Source organism: Monodelphis domestica, chromosome 6 (genome assembly GCF_027887165.1).
Source record: "Monodelphis domestica isolate mMonDom1 chromosome 6, mMonDom1.pri, whole genome shotgun sequence".
In the NCBI taxonomy this organism is placed as follows: Eukaryota; Metazoa; Chordata; class Mammalia; order Didelphimorphia; family Didelphidae; genus Monodelphis; species Monodelphis domestica.
This window is the reverse complement of record NC_077232.1, coordinates 269,565,519-269,587,587: the sequence shown is the minus strand read 5'-3', so window position 1 is coordinate 269,587,587 and position 22,069 is coordinate 269,565,519. Positions and strand designations below refer to the sequence as shown.

Here is a 22,069-nt window from a genome sequence, read left to right as displayed (position 1 = left end):
AGAGCCTGATAAATCTAGAAGACAAACACAAAGGTAAAATACAGACTTGAACATACAGTCTGAAAAGTTGTGCTTTTGAAAACTTAATGGCATCCTCTCATGAGGGGCATTAAAAATACACGTATTTCCTATCATCAAATGGAACTAAAACAAAAATCAAATGTGCTAAGGGCCCAAAGAAATTATAATTGGTAATCATTACAGGAAACATAAGAATGAATGATTGGTGGGTCAAAATAAGTCACAGAAAAAATTTAATAGCACATGCAAAATTTCTGAGATGCAGATAAAGCAGTCAAGAAAAGATATTTCTGAAAACATTAACAAAATTTAAAAAGATTAATGGGAATTATAACTAATTCTTTGGAAAGATTCACATGTTCAACAAACCTTTAGCTAACCTAATAAACAATTGAAAGAATAATCAAATAACAAATAAAAGACAAGGTAACTTGACAGGAGAAGAAATAAAGATTTAAAAATTCAATACATAATTATATGCAATAAAATGATAAATTTAATGAAAACTGAACCTCTCAGGTGATAAGCAAATTTATTCAAATATTTAAAGAACAACTGATGTATACTTTCATAAATTCTTCCTTTTTCCCCCTGGTGCAGGACAGCTATCTATTTCCTCTGAGTCTCAGATTTTCCATCTCCCCTCACTGATTGAAACCATCACTGAGATGAATAATTCCTTTGGGGAAGGGTCCCACCTATCTCATCATCACTAGCAACAACTGCTAACCAACTGCCACCAATGGATGTAGATGGGACGAGCTTTGTGAGTGGTTCCAATATCATACCAGTCCTGCTTCCTGATTATGCTCCACAGCTATCATCTGGGAAAGCAAATTCTTGTGGAGTAGGGGCTAGCCAGTCAAATCAGTTTCTACTCATTAGGCAAGCCTGTCAGTCTAGGTTAATCTTCAAGATACCCTGAAGGAGATTCAAGAGGTAGCATTTGCCATAAATGTCAGACCACCATCTATCTCGAACTCTAACAGATAAAGAAAGACAAGGACTCTGAAGCCAAGAGCCTTGGGAATAGAAATGTTTCTAGACCCGTAAAGACTGCCTTAGCCACTTGAGACCCAGAAAAGAATTTTTCTTGCTGCCAAAGTCCTTAGGATTTTCAAATGGTTAGACCCCCAAAACTTCTGAGATCTTATCAGCAGAATAACATTAAAGGAAAGGCATTAACATCAGTTTTGCCATAGTACCCTAAGGCTCATGCATGGGACCTTTTCATCTGACTTCATCAGAATATGAACTCCTCTGAGTGGAAGAATTGCCTTATTTTTTTCTTTTGTATTCCCAAAGCTTGGTACAATGCTTTACACAAAGTAACACACTGAAAGCTTAAAAAAGTTTATTAGTTCCTTAATATGGAAATGTTTTGTGTGACTGCACCTGTATAACCCATCTCAAATGGCTTGCCTTTTCAATGAATGGGGTACTGAGGATAGGGAGAGTGAGAACTTGGAATTCAAAATTCTAAAAAATGATTATTAAAAAATTTTATGTTTGAATGTTTATAGATTTTTATAGTGTTTGAAGCTGGGGTCTGGTGCTCTCATCACTGCACTATTCTTACATGTCCCAGCCCACAAATAAGAAAACTGAAAGAAACAGACTTGCTCATGTTCTCAGGCCATCATTTGAACCGTCTTCCTGATGTCAGAAGTGACCATTCTCCCTGTTGAGGTCAACTTGATTCCTCTACATGTAAGTCTGATCTCTTACCACTAGTATTTTGCACCTTCAAAGTCCTATCTCTTTCTCTATTGGTTCCCTTGTTACTGTCTTCAAATATGCCCAAAGTTTTATATGCAGAAGCTTCATACAATCTTTCCCCTAAGTAATGGGTTTGAAGATCTAGATAAGTATCAACCAATCCATAGCCAGTTTAAGCTGACCCAAGCCCAGGGAAGTATAGAAAAACTGCTGTGTGTAGGGCCATTTTGCCCTTCTGACTTTCCCTGTCCTGAGGAAGATGTGAATAACAATTCCTAAGAAAACTCTTAAAATGTGATGTAGAATCAGACTGACACTTCCTAGATTTCAGACTAGTCAATAAGTATACTCTATAATTTTTGGATTGTGAAAACAAAGTTGCACTGAGAAAATTAAAAAACAAACAAAAAAACAAAACTTAAAAACAATCCCCAAACTAAACTCTAACCAGACTACAATTCGTTCCAGCTTTCAGAATTTTATATCTTTCCTCTCTTTAATCCAATTTTTAAAATTCTGAATATAGACATATAAAATGGGTATTTCCATATGCAAAATGGAATAGAAAAAAGGAGACTGTAAATGAAGTGGTGCTTTTACTTTTAAATGTATGATAAACTTTCAACTTTAAAAGGCTATCCTGTTTTTCTAATCTTTCTGTTCTCTTCTGTGCTTTTTACTCCATTAAATTTTTTTTCATGTTAAACAAAGCATTTCTCCCCCCTCTACTCCCCAACTAAGAAAAAAAAAAACCACCCCTGTTTCAGAGAAACTTGGGAAGACTTGATGCAAAGTGAGCATAACTAAGAGAACAATTTAATAACAATATCATAGAAACAAACATTTCTGTTTGACAGCACAGTGGCTAAATTGTAGGGCCTGGAGTCTGAAGACTCCTCCTTCCTGAGTTCAAATTTAGCCTCAAAGATACATAATAGCTGTGAGACCCTGGGCAAGTCACTTAACTGTCAGCCTCAGGTTTCTCATCTATAAAATGAACTGGAGAAGGAAATAATAAACCATTCCAGTTATCTTTCCCAAGAATTTCCCAATGGATTTCAATCAACATAGGTTACATATAGTTGGAAAAGAATTCAGAGGAAGTCTTAAAGTAATGAAGCCAGGTGAGAAATGAGATATTCTGAGCTGTGTTCTCTTCTTAAATGGAAGTTTGGGTTTCATAAACCCACCCTTTAATTAGAGAGGCAGAGAGTGGTAATGATATGGAATACCAAAGTTGATGAGATATGACAGGATGTTGAGGTTATACTAATAATAAGCTTCCTTGGACACAATGGAGAAGTCAGCGAGAAATTCCAAAATAGGTTAGCCAGGTGAGAAATCTCTGAGCTGAACTCTTTCTTAAATGCGATCACTGCTCTTGTTAAAATAAAGTCATGCCAAAATAATAAAAAACATTATCTCACTGTACAGATTTACTGTTGTTAGCAAACTATAGAGATTTCTTTTTATATGAAACTATATAAAAGTAGAGCATTCACGTGGAAGAACTTTATATTCTCATGGGATTTTTAAAAGAAAATTAGAATAAGAGGGGTCAAGAAAGACTAGATTTAGAACTTTAATACAAAGTATTAATATCACAAAGTATTTGGTACTTGATTAAATTTTTTAAAAAGATAAAGGAATAGATTAAATAAAATCTTGAAGCAAATGAATATAGAATCACAAGTATCATGATGCTATATTTGACAAGAACTGTTAATAATGCTAGAAAGAAATTAGGTTTAAACCAGCATCTCATCCCATATACAATAATAAGCTCCAAAAGCATATCTCCTAAATTAAAAAAAAATCATGTCACTGAAAAAAACATAGGAAAGCAGTCCCTTTTAGTTCTATGATAAAGGGAAAAATACATTTTATCATAAAATAGTCAAAAATTGAAGGTGAGGGGGAAAAATTACAAAACTGTTGCTTGCCTTCAGGTAAATGTTAAGAATTTTTGGAAGGAAGGAAAATGTGGAAGAAAACCAATAAGAATCAGATAAGGTAAAAAGACACGGTTGGGTTATTGGGCTAAAGTATCAAAATGTATAAGAAACTGAATTTTTGAATGCCAAATTAGTATGTCAATAAATTTAAAATATTGAATTGAAAATAAAAATGCTATTGTTATTTCAAGAGCTAACAGCTTCTTCTAGGCAGTACTAGGTTTACTAATGTGTTCTATAGTAATAGTTCATTTGTTAGGCAGTGGGTTCTCAGGCACAAATACTTCTTTGATTTAATGAATCGACAGTATGTAACCTGTGTTAATTGAAATTCATTCATGTCTTCCCATCTTCTTCCACAAATTCTCCAAAGATCTGTCAAATAAGATGGCCATTTTCTTTGGGTCCTTTAATATGTTGGGGCTACTATTTGTGTCAAACTTCATTCATTATTCCTCAGTTTGGCTGCTTTATCAACCTTCTTTATTTACTGATATATGTCCACAAAGCCATTTTTAGCACTTTAAGTCATCTACTTACAATGTCTTTCCATTTTCTTGTGAGCCTCCTACAATTTCTAGTTTTTTGAGGTTCAAGTGGAATAGTTTACATATGCCATCTCCACTGGGATAATACTGGTGTTAAAAGGATGAGATTTGGCATCAAGGAATAGCTTGAGATTATTAATGCAATACTATATGATGTTTCAGAATATAATTTCCTATTTCTACTAAATTCTAGACCTAAGTCATTGTCAGCTGCAGTACTTGCCCAAGTTAGACATATACTTCTGGACCAGTTCAATGGGTTGCCGATCTAACAGCATGGCATGATCTGAGCAATGTATGTTTTTGCTTCAGCTCATGTTTAAAATTGTAAATTATTACCTTTAATCTCAAATATGAACATTTTGATATACAACAGAAAACAGGATTATGTATGAAACTGTGAACTTCTTTTATGCATAGTTTGCTTTTTTTAAGTATACATATTAATTCTTTGCAACATTAACAGAATTGCCCTACTTGTATGTCCTTTATCTGAACTTCCTTCTGTGTTCCTTCATACTTTAAAAATGCTTCTTCATTCATGTTCTTTTCATTCTTTTCTTTTTAATGATACAAGTGGCATAGCTGATAGAACAATAGGCCTAGAATCAGGAAGACCTCAGTTCAAATCTTCCTCAAACACTTATTAGCTGCATCTCTCTTGGCAAGTCAGTCAACATCCAAGTTTTCTCATCTATAAAATGAGAATAGTAGCACGTGTCTCCCAAAGTAGCTCTCATTTCCTGCTTACTTTGTATTACCAATGGAATCCATCCCTTCTAATAAATAAGCACAGTCAAGCAAAACAAACATACACATTAGTCATGCCTGAAAATGTGTCTCACTCTAAACCTTTATGACAAGAAGTGAGAAACAGTCCTTAAATACCTGATTGATCCATTTCTAAGTCAGCAAGGCACCCAGGACAACTGACCATTGATTAGAATGCTTCATTTTACATCAGTTCATGTCATCCCTTTCTTTTTGACATTATGATCATTTTGTAAAACAGTAACATTTCATAATATTCATGCAGAGTTCATTTTCTTAGATATTTCTAACAGATCAGCATTCATATTTTTTCTTTGATTACATTTGAAGTGTTTATCCCATTTCTTTGTTTAATTCAAATGTAATAGTTCCACTATCAAAGCCATGACTTTGTTGCTATAGAATCTCTCCCAGATCTCTTCCAATTTAAGGATGATCTTCCCCACCACAGCATGTCACTGTTCAATAAGGCAATATTTATTATAATCTATCATTCTGCTCCATTGATATTTTGCAGGTGTATTTGTATTCCAAGCTGGCATTGCTTTTGGTTCTTTTGTTTCTCCATATGGCAAGAAGATTAGGAGATTAAAGAGGTTAAGATTTCTTATGGATCCTTTTGGTCTCATTGTGGTAATTTTTTTATATCATTTAGATTCTTTTGGAAATACTAATAATGAGTCAATTTCTTAACTTTAATCACCTCATGTTTTAAAGTCTAGTTATTTAAATAGGTCAAGTTTTCACATGGTATCTTCTTTTTAAAATAGAATGTAAACTTCTTGAGACCAAATTATTATTTTGTTGTTTTATTTTTGCTTTGTATCTTCAACACCAAATATCTGATCATAAGAGTCACCTAATTTTTGTTGAGACCATTTTTCCTTTTAATCTAGTGTTAAGCTCTTCTGATCATATATTACTGACTTTTTAATTAGGAAATCAGACAAAGGAAAAAAAAAAGAATGCACATGAAATTAAATTCTGATAATAGATTTAAGTGTATATTAACTTTGGACCAGTAATGAATTTCTGAGTCTCGTTCTGAATTTTTTTCTCTGAGATTTTGTTGCAGGTTGTTTTTATTTTTCTTATTTTCATGACTGAAATCAGTGTTTAAGTTATTATTTGGGTTCTGTTTCTTTTGGTTTGTATTTTTCCACATTTCCTCTCTTTTCTTTGTAATTTTTATATTTGATATTTCTAATACCAGAATAATATTTCATTGCATTTCTAAACCACAGTCTGTTTTGCCATTCCATATTATTTTGACACATTGATTGGGTTCTTGTTATTATTAAAAATGCTATTAACATCTTAGTCCAATAGGTTTTTTTATTCTTTTAGACAGCTGGTTCTCATTTTAAAGATTTAAAAAAAATTTTAAAGATTTAAAAAAAATTTTTAAGATTAAAAAAAATTTTTAAGATTAAAAAAAATTTTTAAAGAATTTAAAGAAATTTTAAAAATTTAAAGAATTTAAAGAAAAAAAGAACTCATTTTAATAGCCATTTCCTATAACAGTAAATTTTTTCCTCAATGATGAAGTTCAGTGCTCCTATGTCCAATGCCTCATGACTTATAAGAGATATAAATGAATAAAATATATTGATAATTTCTGATTTTGCCAATGACCTTTGCCTCACAATGTTAGCTTCCCTGTAACAAAGGCCTTGTAACAAAGAAATACATTTCAGCAAAATAAATCAATAAATTGGCCACTTCAGAACATCAGTACCTCATTGGAAGAAAGAGGTGGGTTTCACCAATACTGACTATCTTCTCCAAGGATTCAGGATGACAAGGCTTCTAAGTACCCTAGAGGATCTTTGACTGTTTTCATTTTTTTTTTTTAACCCATACCTTCCATCTTGGAGTCAGTACCGTGTATTGGCTCCAAGGCAGAAGAGTGGTAAGAGCTAGGCAATTGGGGTCAAGTGACTTGCCCAGGGTCACACAGCTGGGAAGTGTCTGAGGCCAGATTTGAACCTAGGAGACTGTTTTCATTTTTTAATGCCAAACATATTTTCTAATATTTTTCACTACTTTCCTCACATCTACCTTTCCAATAAAATAACCAAGGAATCAAAGGGGTTGGAGGGGGATAGAAAAAGCTTTATCTTTTCCTCTTTCTCTCGGTTATATCACATGATTCCTTTTTTTCTGAGACCTAAAACCAATATTATACAAAAAAATACTATAATAGATGCTCCAAAAAGTCCTAGTGCAGTTTTAAGCTAAGGCTTTTGGGAAATCCTTTATCATGGGTTGAAAAAGATTTTGGAGGATAAACTAGAAATCTAGCCAATATCAGTCATATTTAAATGGAAAAGCATTAATCAACCCATTTTGCACAAGAAGATAAGTGTTGCATAGGACAAATTAGAAGACTTCTATTAAACAATTTGAGGAGTCAACCATATCAAGACTCTCTTATCCACAAAAAAAAATTATATAAAGTGGTAGACGTATAATTCTTTTAGCTGACCTAACCAAGAGTTTTGCTCTCATTGAAGGAACAAGAAAATATAATCAATCTATTATTAAAGCACTAAACAATTCCTGAATTACCTTGCCTCATTCAGTTAAGTGCCCAATAACAAGAACTTAAATCCTCACTTCCATACAATGATACAAAAACATTTTAGAAATTCAAAATTTTTAGACAAAAGGAAACATGATAATAGGCCTTCAATTAAATTAGTGAAAAGTAGAAATGATTAAAACCACCAAGAATTTCTTCCAGATGAAAGAACTTAATGTTTTAAAAACAAGCTGATGAGAAAATGGGCCAATTGAATCTACTGTAAAACTAGAACTATTTCTAAGTTTAAGATATAGTGATATTCTATCCCACTGAAATTTGATCAAAATAAGTGTTGACAAGAAAAACAGATATACTCTGGTAAAGAGTGAAAGACTATTCTCAAAGGTTCTGCTTTCCAAGTTCTGAACAAAATTCAAGTCATCTAGCAGAATAAACTAAATACTCTACTAAATAACTACTACCATTCAGGACTGTTTTTATTCTGTTAAACTGAAAATAATTTCACAAGGTCTTCTTACCTTAAAATTTATCTCATCCTTTTAAACAGGAGTGTTTTCCCCAATACCTAGATCAAAGAATTGTCCCCTCCAAATGTCAGGGGGATACTTCAAGAAGAAAATGGGTACGAAGAAGACAGTGAATAGAGAATGTAAATGAAAAAGAGTGGGTAAAGGGCAGCTAAGTGGTACACTGGAGAGAGCACTAGGACTGGAAGTTGGGAGGACTTGGGTTTAAATTGGCCACAGATACTTCCATAGCTCTGTGACTGTGGTCGAGTCACTTCACTCTGTTTGCCTAGCCTTTAGTGTATTAGATTTGTTACTAGTCCAGAAAGTAAAAGTTAAAAACAAACAAACAAGTTGGCAAGACCTTTGAGAAGCATCACAAGATAAGAGCCCTGGACTTGGATGTCAGGAGAGCTGGGATCAAAAGAGGCCTGCATTCACTTTATTTTTTGCCAGCTTCAGTTGCATTGTATATGAAAATGGGAATAGCAACATCTGGTTGTTGTAAGGCTTATAGAAATTAAAATATAAAATGTGTCTATAAACTTCAAAGTACTATATGTTTATTGTTATTATTTCAAAGACTTTCTGATAACTCCCACTAGCATTTATTTATTTATTTAAACCCTTGCCTTCCATCTTAGAATCAATACTGTGTTGCTGCTTCTAAGGCAGAAGAATGGTAAGAGCTAGGCAATAGGGGCCAAGTCACTTGCCAAGTCAAGTCACACAACTGGGAAGTGTCTGAAGTCAAATTTGAACCCAGAACCTCCTTGTCTCACTGAGCCACCCAGCTGACCCCCACTAGCATTTATTTGATCTCATTCCACTACCTAACTGTTCTATTATCTGTCTATTGACTTTTAGTGAAGGTATATGAATTATCCTTTGGGTATGGAAATAAGGAGAACTGGAGGAAGAAGTCATATGTATAGGTAGTAACTATGTATGATATTTAAATTCTTTTGTATATAATTTTAGAAATTTAGTTGTCAATAGAAAGGGCATCCTAAATCTTTTTCTTTTCTGTAAGGTTTGAATCATTGTGGTAATCATCATTCATGTCTTGAGTAATGCTAAAATTCAAACAGGGAAAAAACCCCACTTCATTTGTATGTGTAAATGCATAATTTTAAAATAACTTACTAGAGAACTTTTCCAACATTGATTAAATTCTTTGTTAAAAAAAAATTTCTAACTGCTTCTAACTTTTAGTCTACAAATAACACACCATGGCATTTTAAAATGTTTCTAATGATCTTAGAAAAAAATTTTAAATAACTCTTTACTGCCTCTATTATATAAACCATACTTTCTAACTCCATAATTTCTAAATAATTTCCTTCCATGTGGTATGATCTATTTACCATTAAAACAATTCATATTCTAAAACTCCCATTAGGGGCTTCCCCTTATTTCAACCATGAAAACAGACCAGCTGTCTATACATAAATGAGAAGTTGGAATGAAATAAAGATGACATTCAAAATTTGATATGGCTACATCAACCACAACCTAAAAAAGGAATTCTCACTGCTTACCTGCCAGATAGAGTGCGAATGATATAAACCGATGGTAGCGGATAAGGAACTGAAGCTGCTCTTCTCTTTGAACAAATGTAGCAAAATAATCGGCTACAGTCTCTCCATAGAAAAAGTAGTTCACACACAGTAAAAAATACCTGTAATATAAGAACTATCAGCCTATTTTTCTTTGATGAATATGATCATCAGACACCCTCACAGAGCTATCTTATACATAGAACAATATAAAAGGTCAAAATTAACAAAATATTGAGAGAACTCAATCTGTTTAAGAAAAGTAATTCATCAAAATGTGCTCAACTGGGCTAGCCCAAACATTATTTTATGTTTTAATATCAAGATATCCTTAAAAACTAGCTATTACAATTAACATCTAGTCAATAGCAGTTCTCATATACTTTGAAAAACAGGTTACAATATAATTTCAGAGATTTCTTCTAGTTCTGATTTACTACAATCCCTAAGGGGAACCAGGAGAGATGAAAGGGCTAATTCATTCTTTTTTTCCATTGCCATTTAAAATCTGAAACTGTATCTCTCCAATGGCCCAACTGAATTTAGTCTCTGGTATCACCAGCAAAGCAGGAGGAGAAGGGAAGACGGTGGTTTACTTCTGTCATCACACTACTAAGAATCCACCCACCCCACTTTCTCTGTCAGAAGGGCACTGTTCCAAACTAATCCATTCAATGGCACCACCAATTTCTTAGACTAAAAACTGTTGAGTTATCTTTCCCTTAATCTTTAACTCCTAAATTTAATCTATCAACAAATCCTACCATTCCTTCCTATGGCACATCTCCCAACTCCATCCTTTTTCATTTGTAATATCTCTTTCTAAAGTCTAGTTCTTCAACACTTTTTTCTTGATCATTACAACAATTGTCTCCTAGCCTTCCTGCATTCACTCTACATGCAGTTGTGTGAAACTAATCTTCATCAAACATCATTTTTAGCATGCTGCTCAAAAACCCATACTGATTTTCAGGGATCACTTTAATTAGTCTAAATTCTTTGGCTTTCAAGGCCCCAGATAATTTGATCTTTACACCTCCCCCTTCAAGTAATGCAATGTTATTGTCTGCTTGGCAGATCTCACACATAACATGACCACTGGTGTCTTCATTATTCTTTTTGCTTTCCCACCAGGGACATCCTACTCCTATGGAAATCCTGCCCATCTTTCAAAGCCCAGGTCATATCATTTGCTATTCTCTGAGTCCTGTCTATTGTAACCCATACTACTCGACAGGAAATGCTATTGTACTACTTATAGTACCACATGATTCTTTTTTTCTTAATCTCTTTTTCCTCCCTCCATACATGTCTACCTGTTCTCTGCCAGCTAATTTGGGGTTCCATGTGAGAGTATTATGTAAAATATTTTTGCATAGCACCATATCAGGCACAAAGCAGACTCAATAAATATTTGATGACTGACATAACAATGCCTTATTTTCAGAAAAAAAAATGTTTTTTGGGGGTTTACATGGAATATTTTTCTCTTTGTAATAGTGACCATCAACAATGGGATGAAAATTTATGGGCATTAAGATGAATGGGGTAGTTACTGCATTTTTAATATCCTTTTTTGCACCAGCAGGTACAGAAAAGGACATTTCTTTGATATCACAGTTGTTTTTTTTAAGAATTGGTGTGAGGTGAAGAAACTTAAAGAGTTGTAGTAGAAGTCACCTCATTACTGTGGCCATGGCAGCCCACCATCCTTTCCTTATATTTCCTCTACCCATGTCAGAAAGTCAGGACCACCAAGCAAATATAGCATGGCCAGTAGAAGTTACTTCTAATAGTGATGTGACTTGCTCACAGTCTGTACCCCTTTAAAATTATATTATGATAGTACTTACCCCTAGTGATCTGTCCATGTTATTTTAAATAATTCTGTGGAATGATTTTGATTTGGCACAAAAGTCCAATAATGTCATATTTTTTTATGCAGCAAATATCTTTTCTCTAAATTTTAGGAATGTCAAGTGAAACAGTTGCAGATTTGTGACTTAAAATGGATGTACTGGACCTCACTTCCCAATCAAGTTAATATTTTACAAATAGTTTAAAAGAAAAAGGGTTTCTTTTACATGTAGACTAATAGGAAAACTAAAATGGCACATGATCACACACATTATGATTATAAATTGTGTAATGTTAAAAGGTGACAAATTTTTGAAACATTTTGCTGTTCTTCAATTAAAGTATAGAAGTGAGAAAAAAGCTACAAAGACAATCATCAGTGATAAGATCCTTGTCTTCAGATGAAATATGGATTATAAAAGGGTTGTTTCTTTGAATTTAAGTTGGAATAATGGAACTAATAGGAAATAAGAGCCAAGATTCTTTAAGTAGAATAGTAGTTCAGAGAAACTTAAAGGCTGAAGAGGGAAGAAGACTAACTGAAGGTTAAATAAGAAAACAGAATTAGAACAGTGAAAGAGCTGGCCAAGATGGTAAGTTGGGGGAAAGACAGGGTTGCACAGAAAAGGGCATACTAAAGATACTAAAAAAGATGAGAATACATTCATAATTGAACAGGAATGGCTTTACTTTTATTGTGCTGATAACTTCCTTTCATTCGAACAGATCAAACCTCATCCAAATATCTGTCCATCCAATGCAATTCTTGTCCATTTATTATGTTTTGTTCTTTCATAACCTATTTTTTTCTTTCCAACATGCCTCTGATGACATCCTTTGCACCAATTCTTCTTTATGATTGCTTGTTTGTAATGTGATTCAGTCTATTCACACCTACTTCCAATGCCTGTTTATTGTCTTCTGGGGCAATGCTCTAATATCTAATTCTTAGAAGACCTCATAACTCTCAATAACAAAAATCTCATAACTAATACTTTAGTATTAGGAAAATATGGAAAATAAGATGGGCTTGTTTTTCCACAGACGTTTGAACAAGAGTAAAGCTTAGTATCTTTGATGAAATTACAAAATCCTCTGCTATTTTACCCCTTATCTACATATATAACTATGTACACACATATCCTTATATATGCCTATATATGTGTATATTCTACAGCTTGTCCATCCAAATGCATATTATAGTCTGGACAAAAAGCAGCCTTCATCCATTTGGATTTCCTGGGTGGGTGGCATTTCAATGTTTGATACATCCAAAGCAGTGTAATCTGTAAATGGGAACATGTGGAATATCTCACGAACTGCATGGAATCCTTGCTCATCTTGAACTCTCCACTGGATTTCCTTTGTGAAAGTAGCAAACCCCTTTGGCAAGCATATATTTTTCTTGCTTATTCCTGCTCCCTTCACCCCCACCTATTATTGATAATCATTAAATTGAGCAATTTTCTATTGTTTTATCTTTAAATTAATCTTGTGAAATTTTGATGTATGCATGAGACATACCTTAATGGAGAAGAACCTTTAATGTGGCATTTTGCTCTACCAATCAAGTATTTTCTTAAAGTAAAAGCAATCAGCATAATTGGAACTCATATTCTCTACATTTTTTAGCCATTTAAGACAAAATAAAGATTTGGTTTCCTGTGAAATATGGCTTGTGATAATCTGCCTATGTTTTTCTAATATCTAATCAAGGATTCCTTCACTGTATGTATTCATTATTCTCATTAAAATGTTCTGTACATGGGAAAGTAGGCATATAAATTAGTGGTTACTAATATTATTTAAGTGGCCAGTTGTGGGGCATGATGAGATCTGATTTGTCTACCATTTTAGTATCCTCCTCTGCCTTTTCTCAACAACAGATTCCTAATGACCTCACAGTTGTATTGCCTCTAGCACACATCTCCTCTATATACATTTGGTAGAGTACAGTTGTTTTTTCTACTTTTGTTCTTCTCCATTCAGTTTCTCTATCTTCTGTAAGAAAATGTGATTTTAGAGTCAAGTGTAGTATCAATTGTCCTTGATGGTTAAAATATGGTATCTTCATTGGTCCCCTTTGAAAGTGACACTAATAAACTTCCACCATTCTTCTAAGATTTTATAAAAGAATTTATTATTTACAATTTGTACTTCCTTTGGGTATTGTGTCTACCTGACAAGTCATTCAAGTATTTGATTGTTATTTCATAACAATTTACAGTTAAAACTTTTTGCATGAAATCAGTATAATGGGTATCAATGTCCATTCTTATTTTATTCTTAAAAAGTATCAATAATTCAATAGGTCAGTTGCTTTAATTGTATGCCCTATCTTTTTTTGTTTTCTTATTTGTATTTATTCTAATCTTTGCTCTAATAAGTTGGTTCTCTAACTCTAAATAGTTTCCTCAGGAATGATTCCCACATTGATAACAAGTTGTATCCTGTTTGTTAAAATATAATTAGTAAATATTAGACTATTTGTTGCTTGCTATGTTTAAAACTTTCTGAATTTTCCTCAAAGTGTTCATGATATCAGAAGCTAGTCTAAAATTATTTGACATCTCATTCTTTATTCTTGGTTCTATATTTTGTAACACATTTTTCATTGTTCTTGTCTATTTTCACCTTTGTCATGAAGTCACTGAATAACAAAATGCGTGTTTTCTTAATTCAGAGGGCTCCACTGAATCCTTCACCTTTCCATTATCTGCAACTTACTTGTGAATAAGCTATTCATGAGTAAGTTATTTTATTAGTTTCAGATTGGTCTTTTGTGTTGCTGCTACTGCAAATATTTATAAGTATTAAAATATAAGATTAACCAAATGTTCCCATAAGAGTCTTTGAGCCATCCTTAACCACAGCTTCCTTTTATTTTTATGGTTTTGTTTAAATGAGGTTACCAATCTCACCAAAATGAGATTACTTATAAAATCTTTTCATCAGTAGGCAAGGCAAGGATTTCACGTTTAGAGTACTGATAGCTAAAATGAAGTTTAGAAAAATCTAAAAATTCGGATTCATGGTACCCATACCTACCTCTTTCCCACCACTACCACTCCAAAAGTAGAAGGGGGTCATAAAGGATATGAAAGCAATTTTTTTCTTTCTTTCACAGGTTGCCATGGCCCAAGAATTCATGATCAAATGGCTAATCTACTACAGATGTGTTTGGCTAGGTGAAGCCTCAGAATATAGTTTACTGTTGGAAGCATACTTTTAACTTTCCGGCATGACAGAACCTACAAGGTGGTGCACTGTGGAGGCATAGCCATTATGAAATTAAAGAGGAGGCAAGAAAAGAGAAAAAACACCAAGGAAAAGAAAGAAAGAAGAAACTAAGTCAAATACAGCTTTCCTAATTGAAACAGGCTAGAATTACTACAGCAAAAGGGCTATTATGCCTAACCTTTCCTTTAGTTTACCAAAGATACTTGCTTAAAAGATTTAGCATTTTGTTAAGTCACTTATAATAGAAGACAAAGATTTGAAGTTTATCTTATTCCTTTTTTGAGCTTGTCCTTTCAAAGATCAAATATTTAAGTCTCTAGAGGTTATTGAAATGGCCAAACATCCAGAGACTACTTTTTGATTTCCACATTCCAAGGTTACAATTAATCACTTCAAATCTGTTTCTTTGTTTAACTATTTATCATTATATGATTGATCAAATCACTTTTTTATATAAATCTTTTTCAAGTAGGCAAATGTGAGGGTCAAGAATATTACTTTGAAGCCAGGCAAAAAAGTAATAATATATAAATAATTAAGAAATTATTCCTATGTGTCTCAAGTTTAAAATTTTAACATCTTATGAATATGCTTAATTTGGTGCACATTGTATACAATATTTTGCATGTCAGTACATCATTCTGAATTTCAGGAATTGCTTTATATCTATACTTTCTCAACTTTTTCAAACATTTATGATTTTAGCAGCATGGATAGTAATACCCTCAACCAATGTAAAAATCACAATTGCCTTCATCCCTCAAGTAGATAGTTTTTGCCTTTTGCTGTGACTGACAAAATTCGTGAATTTGGGATTAGTCAATCATTTGGTTATGCAGCCATGTCTAGGTTCAAAGTGGAATCATTTCCAACTTTCTAGGAACTACCAGAATTTGTACCCTGTTGGCAAAGTGTTGGAGTCTGATCTACTATTAAGAAGTACTGGAGTAAAATCTTAAGATTCTTATTAACCAGGAAAAATTAAAACACCATTAGTATTTATTAAGTATTTAAGAATTATGGCTTGCCCTAGTAATCTTTTTACATCTCTCAAATTACAAATAGTTCTTTGCCATAGCCCCAAAATATGTATATTAAATGATAATGTCAGGTCATAGATTCTGGATTTAGACAATACAGTTTTTCAAATAAAAAACTTCAGACTTACCAGCTTAGTGTTCTAAACCATGGTAGCTCATAAGAACGATAGACTCTATAACCTATGGTAATAATTTCATGGAAGCATTTCACCTGGATGCCCAACACCTGCAATTAAGAGAGGCATTTTAGTAGACCTTGCTATCTAAATACTTAAGATGTGAGACCAGAAACACAACCCACAGTCATACAAATACTTTAAAATTCCTCCCAATATTAGTGGTAAAAATAATAAGGTTAATAAGCAAGACAAACATTTGTATAACACTTTAAAGTCTGCAAAGGACTTTATATATTATCACATTTGATTCTCACAACAACCTTGTGAGATATGTATTGTTATGAGGTTAGGTGACTTGACCAAGATTTCAAAGCTTTTAAGTATCTGAAGCAGTACTTGAATTCGGGTCTTCCCAATTCCAAGGCAGATACTCCCCTGGACCACCTACCTGTTCTCTGCTTACTGTGGTTGGACATCATTATTAATGAATGCTTATGGTTTCAAAAAAATTGAGGTGCAATTCCATTAATAAAGGGCAGGCAAAGGGAGTTAAGTGACTTGCCTAGGGTCACATAGCTAGGAAGTGTCTGAGGTCATATTTGAAACCAGGACCTTCATCTCTAAGCACTCCATTCACTGAGCCATCTACTATTTTGGCAAACTTTTTCAGTAAGTGGAAGAAGGTAAACAATTTAAGCTTTACTGGTCAAGGTCTTGGAAAACACTATTGGAACCTGAATTTGAGCTTCAAAAATAGATCTGCTGCAAATTTTGGAAGGGGTAAACACTCCCTCTTGCTTCTGGCTTTCCTTCCTGATAGTAGGGAAGCAGCTTGGGATTAGTTGTGATTCAGACATTAGTTGTTAAAATAACTTAATGTGGCCCAAGTTTCACAGAGAACTGCTGCTTTGTAATTTTAGGCTGAGTTCATTAAGAAATGTTCCCAAGTCTATTGTTGTTGTTTAGTCATTTCAGTTGTATTTTCTCTTTGAGATCCCATTCTAAGTTTTCTTGGCAAAAATCCTGAAGTGGTTTGCCATTTCATTATCCAGCTCATTTTACACATGAGGAAACTGAGGCAAACAGTGTTAAATGACTTGCCCAGGATCACACAACTAGAAAGTGGATGAGGCCAGATTTGAACTTCCTTACTCCAAGTCGTTAATTCTACTCTGTCCACTGCATTACCTAGTTGCTCACCAAATCTGTAGCGAAAACTAATTTCCAAAGCCATTCAGTGTTCATTAACAATGGTTGAAAGTGGCTCTTCTCTTTGAGAAAAAATTTTAAACTCTATCCTAAGTTTAAAAAAAAAATCATAAATTTATTTTTTACAATGGGTATGTACAGGCAGTTTCAAAAAAATGCTATAGTGCTGCACTATAGCATTTTTTGAAACTGCCTGTACATACCCATATAAAGCACCTGAAATGCTGTTGAGTTAACTGTTACTGATATTTGTATAGTGTATCAAGCAGTGTGAAGCAATTAGAATGCCACATCCTGTCTTTGTTGCAACTAACCTCTGTCTTTGTACTATGAAAGTAACCACTGACAACTCATATATATGAACAACCATCACTGCATTCCAATAAAACTATTTAAAAATGTAAAAACTATTAGCATATGGGGCATACAAAAAAGAGGTGGCTAGCTGGATTTGGCCAGCCGGTTGTTTGCCAATGTGGGCAAGGACACAAGTCATAGCTAAACTTTTAAATATTATAAAATATCTTTTTTATAGTTCGACATTAACTTATGTTCACCGAATTCACATTGCCTGATTGCCATATAATTAATATTACAGCTTTTATGGGCCTCATTTTCTATACTTGTCAAATGAAGATGTTGGATTACATGATCTTTTTTGGCTTCATTTTAAAAATTTAAATTATGAATTAAAAAATGTTTCCTATGTATACATGATTGATTTTCTCTCCCTCCCCTATTCCCAACCCCCCTCCCGGAGTTGACAAGCAGTTCAACTGGGTTATACATGGGTTATTACTTGATACCTATTTCCATATTATTCATTTTTGTAATAGAGTAATATTTTATTTAATTGATTAGAGTATTTTTCAAGGATTAAAAAATCATGTTCTTTCCTTCCTCTCCTCAACCCCCTCCCATAGCCAACACAAAATTCCACTGAGTTTTACATTAGTCATTGGTCAAGACCTATTTCCATATTATTGATATTTGCACTAGGCCTATAACCCCAATCATATCCCCATTGACCCATGTGATCAAGCAGTTTTATGTGTGTGTGTATTTCTACTTCCACAGATCTTCCTCTGAATGTGGATAGTGTTCATTCTCTTAAGTCCTTCAGAATTGTCCTGGATTGCTATGCATAGAAGTCCATTATGTTCGATTGTACCACAGTATATCAGTCTCTGTGTACAATGTTCTCCTGGTTCTGCTCCTTTAACTCTGCTTCAATTTCTGGAGGTCATTCCAGTTCAGATGGAATTCTTCCAGTTCATTGCTTCTTTAAGCACAATAGTATTCCATCACCAACATATACAATTTGTTCAGCCATTCCCCAATTGAAGGGCATCCCCTCATTTTTCCAATTTTTTTACCACCACAAAGAGCACTGCTATGAATATTCTTGTACAAGTGTTTTTCCTTACTATCTCTTTGGGGTATAAACCCAGCAGTGCTATGGCTGGATCAAAGGTCAGACAGACTTTTAGCACCCTTTGGGCATAGTTTCAAATAGCCCTCCAGAATGGTTGGATCAATTCACAACTCCACCAGCAGTGCATTAATGTCCCAACTTTGCCACATTCCCTCCAGCATTCATTATTTTCCGTTGCTGTCATGTTAGCCAATCTACCAGTTTCTAGTCTTATTTATTCAGTAGTTCTTTCACTCAATTTTATTAATTTCTCCTTTGATTTTCTGGATTTCTAATTTAATTTTCAACTGGGGATTTTTAATTTGTTCTCAAGTTTTGTGATTTGCACGGCCAATTCTTTGACCTCTGTCCTCCCTAATTTATTAATATATGAACTCAAGGATATAAATTCCTCCCCGAGTACTGCTTTGGCTGTATCCCATAGATCTTGAAAGGATGTCTCATCCATGTCATTTTCTTCAATGAAATTATTGTTTCTATGATTTGTTCTTTAAATGGCTTTGAAGAATCATGTTATTTAATTCCAATTAAAATTTTTGATTTGGATCTCCATGTACCCTTACTAATTATTTTTATTGTATTATAATCTAAAAATGTTGCATTTATTATTCCTTTTCTTTTGCACTTGTTTGCAATGTTTTTATGCCCTGGTACATGGTTAATCTTTCTGAATGTACCATGCGCTGCTAAAAAGGTGTATTCCTTTTTGTCCATATTTATTTTTCTCCACATGTCTACTAACTCTAGTTTTTCTAAGATTTCATTCATATCTCTTACCTCTTATTTATTTTTTTGGTTTGATTTATCTAGATCTGAGAAGATGGTTCAGGTCTCTCATTTGTATAGTTTTACTATCTATTTCCTCTTTTAACTCTGCTAGTTTCTCCTTTAGAAATTTGGATGCTATGCCATTTGGTACATACACATTGATTACTGATATTTCCTCATTGTCTATACTGCCTTTTAACAGAATGTAATTATCTTCCCTATATCTTTTGAGTAGATCCATTTTTACTTTGGTTTTGTCAGATATCATGACTGCAATTCCTGCCTTCTTTTTTTCAGTTTAGGCCCAATAGATATTGCTCCAGTCTTTGATCTTTATTCTGTGAATGTCTACCTGCCTCATATCTGTTTCTTGTAGACAGCATATGGTTTTAGTTTCTAATCCACTCTGCTATTTGCTTTTGTTTTATGGATTAGTTCATTCCATTAACATTCAGAATGATGATAACCACCTCTGCATTCCCCAACATTTTGATATCCTCTCCTAGTTCTGCCCTTTCTTCTTTCGCTCTATCTTTATATATAAACTAGTGGTTTGCTTTTAATCAGTCCCCATACTCCCCACCTTATTAAACTTCCCTTTCCACCCCCCCCCTTTTTGTTTCCTTCTTTTTTTTAGTGTCTATTAAGTTCCCTCTCCTTCCTTTCCCTCCTTTTTTTGTACTTAACCCCTTAGTTTTTCCCCATTCACTTTCCCAGTAGAGTAAGATAGAATTTGATACCCCAATGGATCTAGATTCTCTTCCCTCTCAGAATTGATTTCATTGAGAGTAAGGTTTAAATATTTCCTGTTAGCATGCTCTTCCTCTCCTTCTTATAATAGTATTCTCCTCCCCCCTTCCCATGCACCTCTTTGTGTGATACCAATTATCCTATTTATCTTACTCCTTCAAATTTCTCTTGGTGCCATCTTCTATTCCACCCTATCTTTTTCTTTTTTTTTTTGCATATCTTCTAAGACCACTTATTACCCCAATCTTTAGCTATGAATGATTCTAATTACTATAATAGTGAATATAATTTTTGAGAGTTACAAATAACATTTTTCCACACATTAATATAAACAATTTGATCTCATTGAAGGCCTTAAAGAAAATTTAAATTAAAAAAATCTCCTCCTTTTCTCTCTCTTATTTACCTTTTCAGGTTTCTCTTGATCTTTGTGTTTGGATATCAGACTTTCTGCTTAGTTCTGGTCTTTTCTTTACAAGTACTTGGAAATCTTCTATTTTGTTGAATGCCCATACTTTCCCTTGAAGTATATAGTCAGTTTTGATGGACAGGTGATCCTTGGTTGAAGGCCCAATTTTCTTGCCTTTCTGAATATCATATTTCAAGCCCTGCAGTCCTTTAGTGTGGAAGCTGCCAGCTCTTCTGTGATCCTGATTGGTACTCCTTGATATCTGAATTGTCTCTTTTTGGCTTCTTGTAAAATTTTCTCCTTTCCTTGGAAGCTCTTTTTCATAAGTCCCTAGAGACTGACCTGAATAAATGCATTGCTACTAGTAGCAAAGTCAATAACATTTGATTGTTCCACAATGTTTCTTTTTTTTTGGCTTTAAAAGTTTATTGTATTTCCCTATTTAAATTAAACATAATGAAAGAAGCTCCAAAGAAATTTAAATATGATTATCCTAAAAGCTAGTAAATGATTGTACACACCTAGTACACAGTTGAACCAGCAACAATGACAGTTGGTTTTCACCTCCAAAAGTTCCACTATTTTTCACACAAAATGGTTTAGTTCACAAAGGAATAGAACAAGCTCCTTTGGCCTCAGATTTAGTAAAGTCTCCAACTTGCAAAAAAGGTTCTAAAATATGGAAATAGGTTTTGTATACATGTATAATCCAGACTGAATTGCTTGCCACCTCTGGGAGTGGGAAGGGAAGGAGAGAGGAAGATCATTTGGATCACACAACTTTTTGAAAAATTTATACGGAAATCTTTTATTACATGTAATTGGTAAAAAAAGAAAAGAAAGAAGAGAAAAAAGTTTCAAAAAATGGTTTGTATATCAGATGTTAATAGTTCGAATGCATCCCCTCAAAAAGAAATTGTAATTTAACACCTTACTCACTAAATTTGCAACAAAATTTTTTTAAAAGATGCCACTGTGATACTGGAAGACACAGTATGTGGCATGCATTGCCATATTAGCAGAACAATCAAACAGTTTGAAAAGGTGGACCTAGACTACAAACAGTGAGACAACAGATCTGACAGGTCTCAAAGTATAGGACAATAATAACTAGTGGACAAAATTATAATATAATTATAAAAACACTGCAGTAAGAAAGATACATATTCCTCCCACTAATACTATAGCCCATTATCATTAATGAGCATTTAAAAAAATTTTCTAATCAGATGATTTTTTAATCATATGATTTAATTTTCCAACTATATGATTCAAAGTTTAGGTCATAAGAACTCCATAAACAAAAGGGGATCCAGCATATTTCACAAAAATACTATAGCATGCAATGGTATAATACATTTCTTTGACAAGTTTTGGACTGGGGAAGCTAGGTGGCTTAGTGGATAGAGAGCCAGGTCTAGAAACAGGAAATCCTAGGTTCAAATCTGGCCTCAGACACTTTCTAGCTGTGTGAACCTGGGCAAGTCACTTAACCCCCATTGCCTAACCCTTACCACTCTTCTGCCTTGGAACCAAAACTTAGTATTGATTCTGAGAGAGGAGATATGGGTTAAAAAAAAAAGTATTGGATATCTTCCTTTATACTCCTGACTCA

The 22,069-nt window shown here is 33.7% G+C and overlaps 1 protein-coding gene across 1 annotated transcript in view; it reads right to left on the bottom strand.

Annotated features, from left to right (window-relative positions):
- The window catches only part of CDS1 (CDP-diacylglycerol synthase 1), a 78,302-nt gene that overhangs the window by 32,484 nt on the left and 23,749 nt on the right, over positions 1–22,069 (bottom strand). The window contains exons 4-5 of the mRNA XM_001364683.5: positions 15,893–15,990; positions 9,610–9,749 (exon numbers count right to left, since the gene is read on the bottom strand). Of these exons, the coding sequence (XP_001364720.2) occupies positions 9,610–9,749; positions 15,893–15,990 (238 nt within the window). The remainder of the gene's footprint in view (positions 1–9,609; positions 9,750–15,892; positions 15,991–22,069) is intronic.